The sequence below is a fragment of the Ochotona curzoniae genome, unplaced genomic scaffold (genome assembly GCF_017591425.1).
Source record: "Ochotona curzoniae isolate NIBS_2020 unplaced genomic scaffold, NIBS_Ocur_1.0 contig_2210, whole genome shotgun sequence".
In the NCBI taxonomy this organism is placed as follows: domain Eukaryota; kingdom Metazoa; phylum Chordata; class Mammalia; order Lagomorpha; family Ochotonidae; genus Ochotona; species Ochotona curzoniae.
In genome coordinates this window covers 29021080-29028856 of record NW_024465369.1, presented here as the reverse complement: position 1 = coordinate 29028856, position 7777 = coordinate 29021080, and the positions used below count along the sequence as shown (strand labels likewise).

Genomic DNA, 7777 nt, shown 5'->3' with positions numbered 1-7777 from the left:
TAAATTCAGTCTGCTTTTATGGAAATAGGAGGTGTGTTACTGGCAGTTACATGAAAAAATGTTTACTGTAGTAATTCATGTTTTATTATAAATATAGGTAAGCTGGTGAATTTTGAAGGAGGTTCTAACAATTCAACTTTTTCACCTAATTGTAATTGAAATTAGCATTCTCAAAAAATATCTATTCAGAAATTCATTAACTGATATTTTGGTTATTACCCTGTACAAATCAAGATATTGTTTGTTTTTGTTTTCTGGGTTTAGATATATGTTTAATACAAAGTGTTATCTTAGACCTTTTGAGAAATGAGAACATTTTTAAGTGATTATGCACATTCAAACATTAATCTAACTTGTTGCCAGTATGTGTTTCACCCTTATCTGTAACATACCATGGCAAGAATCCCATTTTGATTTGCTGAAAGATTTGAGCATCTGAACTACAGCTTCTCAATTACAGCAATAGACATAAATATGAAGGACAGCATTTCTCTTCCAACTGCTGTCAAACCAGGAGGCCTGGTGTGCTCAATCTGATGATTTGGCAACTTCGTGTGATGTATAAGTTACATTTGAATGTAGCACATCCCCAAACATTTCTCATCATCTTTCGTTACCTTCTTTTGTTAAAACTATTCTCATTGCGCTAAAGCATCTTACAAAATATCCAAAAGCTGAGTTTTAAAGCAAAATATCAAGTACCTTAGAAGAGTTCTTGTTTTCATAACAGCAGCTGTATAAATATTTTATGAAATGTACGATGCTGGTTGCTGTTTCCTCGAAGAACGAAAGACTCAAAAAAGGAAAGAAAAGAAAATGCAACATTTTGAAGTTTTTATCTGTATTCACTATTGAACATCCTATAGTTTTTCCTAAAGGACTACTCTGGAAAACTGTTTTAGGTATAATCAAAATACTTTCATGAAGACATCTGAAGCAAGCATTTTAACAAGACTGGTCAAGAAACAGACAGGAGCACCTACCAATTGCTTGTACTGCATTAGATGCTCTGGAAAATACAGAGAAATTGAGGTCACTGCCCTAGTCCTGTAATACTCATTTTTATTGAAAATTGCCTCTCAAGCAGGTTTAGAAGAGGACAGAGTAATTTTCCATTTAGACTATTTAAGTTTCCAAATACAAAATAGTTTGAATAGAAATCAGTCACATCTTTTTTATAAAAATGGGAGGAAATTAAATAATCTTATTAAAGCCAATATATATACATAGGCTTTATAAAAATATCACATAAAAATAAATGGTTATTCTAAACAATTAATAACATGCTTTCATTTTATCTGTTTACAAAATAGTGTTGTTATATGAATACAAAGCACCTTTTTCTTAATTATACTTTTTGAAATAAAAACAGGCTGAATATCTCAACATTAACTTATGTAGGGTTACACTGGGCATAATATCTCTGCCATAATAAATTGATGAAGATGTAGTTATGCTCTCTCCCGTCACCCCAAGGGTGGGCTGAAAATTTAAATGGTATTCCTAGTATCCTTCTGTTTTATCTGCCTCCTTGCAGAGCCTACAATGAAATACATTAAATATGGGATAAAGTAATGTATTTCATGCTCTCAAACACATTTTAGAGTGCCCAGAATAATAACAATCTGTGTCAGTGAGATGCATTATTTTGGTCTAATAATCCTCTGCATTTTTAGTCTGCATCAAAGGTGACATGGATGTAGATATGAAGTTTGATATTTTCCTCCTATTCTACATTTTCCTCCAACAATGATTCCAACTAGAAAAAAGGTGAAGAAAAATCAATACTTGATTAAAAGGATGCCTGTGTTTCTATACATTTATGATTTTGTTTATGCTAACACATGGATTTATTTATTTATACAACCAAAAGTGAGAAGTCATCGACTTGATGTAGAGTGTTCAGCTAATTTAAATAGTAGAAAAGCCACATCTGTATGTGCAGGAGACAGGCCACATTTTTATTTCAAATAATAATTCTTAAAACTTCATTCTCTGGTGCCAAGCAACAATATTCAACACTGACTAATAACAAATATAATTTGTAGGAAATATGTGTTTTGGTTCCACAAAGTGAGAAAGGAACACTGAACACCAGACCTAAAAATCACAGGAAAATATACATTATGGGATCAGGAAGTAAAGGTCCATTTCTCTAAGGCAAAATTGTGGAAATCCAAATTATTTTCAGGCGTTGTTTAAATAAATACCTATTGCAAACATTCTTGGAATCACATCCAACTGTCTACTCTTTTATTTTATTTTATTTTATTTTATTTTATTTGAAAACTGAAGTTACAAAGAGAAGGAAGGACAGAACAAGGTCTTCCATCCACTGGTTTACTCCTCAAGTGGCTGCAATGGCCAAAATTGAGAAAATCTGAAACCAGGAGCTTCTTTCAGGTCTCCACCATGGTTATTGTGTTCCAAGTACTTGTGCAATCTTCCACAGCTTTGCCAAGCCATAAGCAGGGAGCTGGATTGGAAGTGGAGCAACCGAACACAAACTGATGCCCACATTGGATGCCAGTGTTCCAGGCAGATTAGCCAACTATGCCACAGCAAAGCTCCCAACTAGTCACTCTTAACATAATTCATCAAACATTTGGTGATGGGCTTATGAAATGTTTTCAAAGATAAGGTCATTGATATCAAATATAAAAAGAAGAGTTGAGTTTCCAAAGTAAGTCCATGGCTTTCTGATGTTTAGAAAGGAGAACATAATTTTAATATTATAATTATTACTACAGTTACTAATAAAATTCTCATGTCAATGGTTGTTGTAAGTAGAAAATTTTGACTTATGTTCATTATAGCCTTGGCATGTCAGTAAATTAATTTTGGTTAATAATGATCACAAGTATGTATTTATACTATAGCTTAGCAAATCTTTTTATATAAAATTGGCCTTATTTGTTCTACCCTCAAAAGTATGTATTATTTTGAATATTTTATATAGGAAAGTAATATAGTTTCAAAGGTAGTGAGGATGTCCTAGCACTGTGGCCTAGCAAATTAATTCACCACCTATAATGCCAGTATTTCATACCAGATTGTTTATTTTATTTTTTTTTATTTTTTTTATTTTTGACATATTTTATTCAGATAACAGTTTCAACACACATGGTCCAAAACCATACAAATAATAAATCAATGTTAAAGATTGGTCTTTAAACATTATAGCCAACGATGCCACGCTTGCCTATGATCTCTCCGATATAAAACCACATCCACACCTCTGTGGCCACCAAGCCATTCAGCATAGCTTCCTTAACTGTGAGCTGTTTGAAGCTACCAGTCTGAGCACTGTGGATTATTTTTTTCAGGCTTTGAATCGCTGTAAGTATCTCAGCAGGGGTTGGAGAAACCAGCTCAACCTTGGCATAGTGCCAAAATGTGGCCAATCGAGGCTTCGAGTAGATTGTTGATTTTAGATCAGAGAATCTTTTCCAACTCTAGCTCCCCACTAATGTACCTGTGGAAGCTGTGGAATACGGCAGTGTGTTTGGGTCCTTGCCTTTCATTTGGGAGATCCAGATGGAGTTACAAGCTCCTGGTTTAAGCCTTGCCCAGCCCTGGCTATTGTAGCCATTTGGGGTGTTAACTAGAAGTTAAAAAATATTTTTCTCTCCCTCCCTCCTTCTTTCTCTAACTCTTTTAAATAAATAAATCTTAATATGTTTATATATACACATGCACATATGCATGAGTATATATATGCATATATATGCATAGATAATAAAGACAGTAATTAAAACAGTATTGGTATAAAAATGAATTAATAGGTCAATAGAACAAATCTAGGATCCTAGAAGTAAATCCGCATGTGCACAGCTACTGATCTTTGATTAAGGTGCACAGAACGCACATTAGAAAAATGATAGCCCTTTTAATAAATTGTATTTGGCAAATTAGGCATCCACATGCAGAAGGATAAAACTACATCTGAAACTTAGAAGAATACATATGGAAAATCCCTTCAGGAAGAGGGAATGGGCAAGGATTTTTCTGTATCAGACACAAAAACATCAGAAAAAAAGCCAAAAAATGGGCAAATAAGCCTTTATCAAGTTACTGAGTTTTGTTTGTTTGTTTTTACAGTAAAGGAAACCATCAGAATGGTAAAGAGACAGCTTACAGATTGAAAAAGAAATTTGAAAGTTATTCCTTGGCCAGTGGACTGATACACATAATATATAAGAAACTCAAATAACCCAATATCAAAGGGAAAACAGAGCCAAAACACACATGAAGTCACAAGTCATCCAATTTCAAAATGGGCAATAGTTTTAAATACAATTTTCATAGGGAAATATAAGAATGACTAGAAGGTACAGAAAAAAGATGCTCAATATCACTAATCAACAGGGAATTGCAAATCAAAAGCACAAAGTAATATCACCTCATTCCATTAAGATTGGCTAGCCTCAAAAAGATGAAAGATAACAAGCCCTGTCTAGAAATAGGAGAAAAGGGAATCCCAGTGCGCTGCTGATGGGATTGTAAATTTGTAAAGTCACAGTGGAAAACAGTTTGAAGATTCTCAGAAACTGAAGAAAAATCTGTCATATGATTCAGCAGTTCCATTACTGTGTGCGTTTCAAATGGAAATGAGAATCATCTGTTTAAGAGATATCTGTATTCACAAATGTATTGAAACACTACTCACAATTACCAAGAAATGGAAGTAACCTAACTGTCCCCCACCAATGAATAGATAGTGAATATGTGATTCACATAGAATGTATGTATTACTTATGGAATAGGGTGAAATCTCATCACTAACCACATGTGGATGTAACTGGAGGTCATTGTGTCAAATGAAATATTTCAAGCACCAAAGACAATAATAACATGTTCTCTCTCATACGTAGATTAAAAACATAATTTAATCCAAATTAACAACATAATGACATTTAATAGGATTAAGGAAGGAAGATATGCAGGGATAACTTAAAGAATTGACAGGTATTGATCATGATTGAATAAGAAGTTCTGGGTTTCTAGTCACAATGTGGTATTTTTAGATAATATTAACAGTATTTTGTAGATTGTCACTATAAATCAAAAATGCTTGAGAGAATTAATATATTTATTTCATTACACAATACACAATATAATCATATAATATCATGTTATTCCCCGAAATATACATATATAATTTTATTTTATATGTTAAAATTTATAATATACAGAAAAATTTAAAATAAATAAAGTAATCAGACACCAGGCTTAACAATTACTGAATCTTTGTATTTCACTCCTTAGAGACTAAAATCATTAAAACAAAATTATCTTTTGAATGTGTAGTTATACATATAACCATGAAACTGCATGTGTCACGCCAATATATTACTCAACAAATAATTATTCCTATTCACTAATCTTCACACAATTCTTTTTGATATCTCTCTGAAATGGGGGGTGGGGTATGGTTTGAAAATGTTTTCTGAAGAGCCAATATCAACTGTTTCTGCTTATAAAATACACACGCGCGCATGCACACACACACACACACTGTTCTCTGGGAATAGGTTCTCTCTCTAATGCATTCAATTTTATGAATAATTTAAAACTTTTAGTCTGTTTTTCTTTGTAGAATTTTTTCCCTTTAGATAGATGCCAACATGACCTTGATTTACTTACCATTAATCCTCAGCACATTTTGAGGATCATCTTTGAAACAAATGTCTCGCATTGCTTCTCTACATATTTTTACAAATTGAAAAATGTACCACTTTGAAAACCCTGAACAAAGCACATTGTCTGATTTACTGGCTCATTCTTTGAACTCCACTGTAACTACCCAGAAATCAAAGACTAATGGATTTGATTCTAATTCAGATAATTTTTTAAATGCCATTTATTAATTCATGTATTATTTCTGCAACATAAGTTAGAATATCTTGCAATAAAATACTTTTAGATTTGTCTTCTCTTTCTGCGGATCTCTATGCATCTCAGGACTTGAGACATGAGAGCAGTGTTTTATTAAAAAGATGTGGGGGTGGTGGCCAGCACCCTGGGCTTGCATCAGCTGGGATCCCACGTTGTGGCCATTTGGGGAGTGAATCAACAGATAGAAGATCTTTCTCTCTATATCTCCTTCTCTGTATGTCAGCCTTTGCCATAAAAATAAATTAATCTTTAAAAAAATATGCAGTGGACTAAGGATCAGGAGTCTAAGGCAAAACGTTTATTGCAGGCTTTCCTTAAACCCATTTTACCTGGGTCTTTAAACAACCATCAAGAACAGGCAATCTTGAGAATAGTATGGTAAGATGGTCACCCTAAAATGCTTCCTAATTCTCATGAATTTGCAGTCTTTTTATAGGTCATAAGCTGTAGTTGTTTTCCACGGATAAAAGCAAGCATGGGAAGAGTGGACCAGAAAGTAATGTGGAAAACCTGTCACCTTGGCAGTATTTCAAGGTGGCCTTTTGTGCGTCTGCCTTCTTTAGGTGCTTGCCTCCAAATCTTCTGGAATGCCAAAGGCACTGCAAGGTTTACGGCCTGGTCTCAGCACATGCTTCTCCAAGTCCCTCATGGCTATACCTTTCCAGAACTTTTTCCTTGAATTTTGAGTATCCCCACAAGCCCAGTAAAATTTAGCCATCTCATGAAAAGAAGTTAAATATAAACAGATTGTTTTGCTTTATAGATAATTGTAATGGTCTAGGGAGGCAACTGTTTTAGGATCATGTGTCTGGAAATCACATCTCTCCTGCCAAGTAATATTTTTTGCTCACTTGCATGTCAGGGAGTGCATACCCATCATTACCTGGGACTTGGGGTGGGGTGGGATTGCCTTGTTATGTGGCCACTTCGTCTCATGCCTGATAAAAGCCAGTGAGTGCAAGGAAGGACTTGTGCTTTTGCTAAATTGTGCTCTCTCACTGTCTTCACCCCTGCTCTTGGTCTCCCCTTCCTCCGCATTCTGTGCTTCCTACAGTCGACTCTAAGAACAAAAGGTAGCTTTCTGGCTTACTCTCCCTGAACATAGTCTATGTTAGTTTGTATTCCTTACCTTCTAAATAAACTTTGCCAGTGGGTGCCTGTGCTTCAAATGCTTTTTAAGTAAAAGGCTAGAACCTAGGGAATAAATAATTGGTCCAAACCTAGAACACAATACAATCTTGATTCTTAATTACTGTTCTTAAGTTTCCTATTTCTTCTATGCTGTAACTGACATATCTTAGCAGTACACAAATTACATTTTAGTCATACAAATATAACAAATTTGTCTGATATGACTGTTTTCAAGTTTTTTATAAACCTGAGCTTTTTTTAAGGTATTTTGACATTTATTCAATTATTTTCTTAATCCTAGTTATGAATAATAGAATTGTGCAGAATGTCCTCATTTTGGAGGGAAGCAGGATCACAGTTTTTAAATCTAAAAATTGGAGTAATTGTATATTTTTAATTTTTCCTTCACAGCTTAAATTCTGAATTTAGAAACTAGATCATAGTATTTTTTAGTAATAGTTCACAGGCAAAGAAGAGAGGACAAAAAACAGGACACTCAAATCCCATCATATATGTTTTCTTTGAATATTTATTTGCAGGGTAAAGTTTAAACACACACACGAGAGAGAGAGAGAGAGAGAGAGAATGAAAATCGTCTGTCTGATATCACTCTCTACATGGCAACAAGAGCTAAGGCTGGGGCAGGCTGATGCTATGAGGCAGGAGCTTCATCTGGGTCTCCTAATGGGTGACAAGAGCCCAAGTACTTAGGATTATCAACTGTCACAAGCTTAAATGCACTAACAGG

General features: G+C 34.3%; 1 protein-coding gene across 1 annotated transcript; it reads right to left on the bottom strand.

Moving 5' to 3' along the window:
- Window positions 1-3084: 3084 nt before the first annotated feature.
- Window positions 3085-6547, bottom strand: LOC121150823 (ATP synthase subunit g, mitochondrial-like). The gene is made up of 2 exons (XM_040972000.1): window positions 6470-6547; window positions 3085-3455 (listed from the first exon to the last, which is right to left on the bottom strand). The coding sequence occupies exons 1-2, from the start codon at window positions 6545-6547 to the stop codon at window positions 3171-3173; spliced, it is 363 nt and encodes a 120-aa protein (XP_040827934.1). The 3' UTR covers window positions 3085-3170.
- Window positions 6548-7777: the final 1230 nt, after the last annotated feature.

Bases quoted from the DNA above. Each gene is read 5' to 3' on its own strand.
- LOC121150823 (XM_040972000.1), bottom strand. From the start codon at position 6,547: ATGAGGGACTTGGAGAAGCATGTGCTGAGACCAGGCCGTAAACCTTGC. The intron at 3,456-6,469 runs GCAAGCACCTAA...GTGGGGAGCTAG, and splicing joins GCATTCCAGAAGATTTGGAG to AGTTGGAAAAGATTCTCTGA.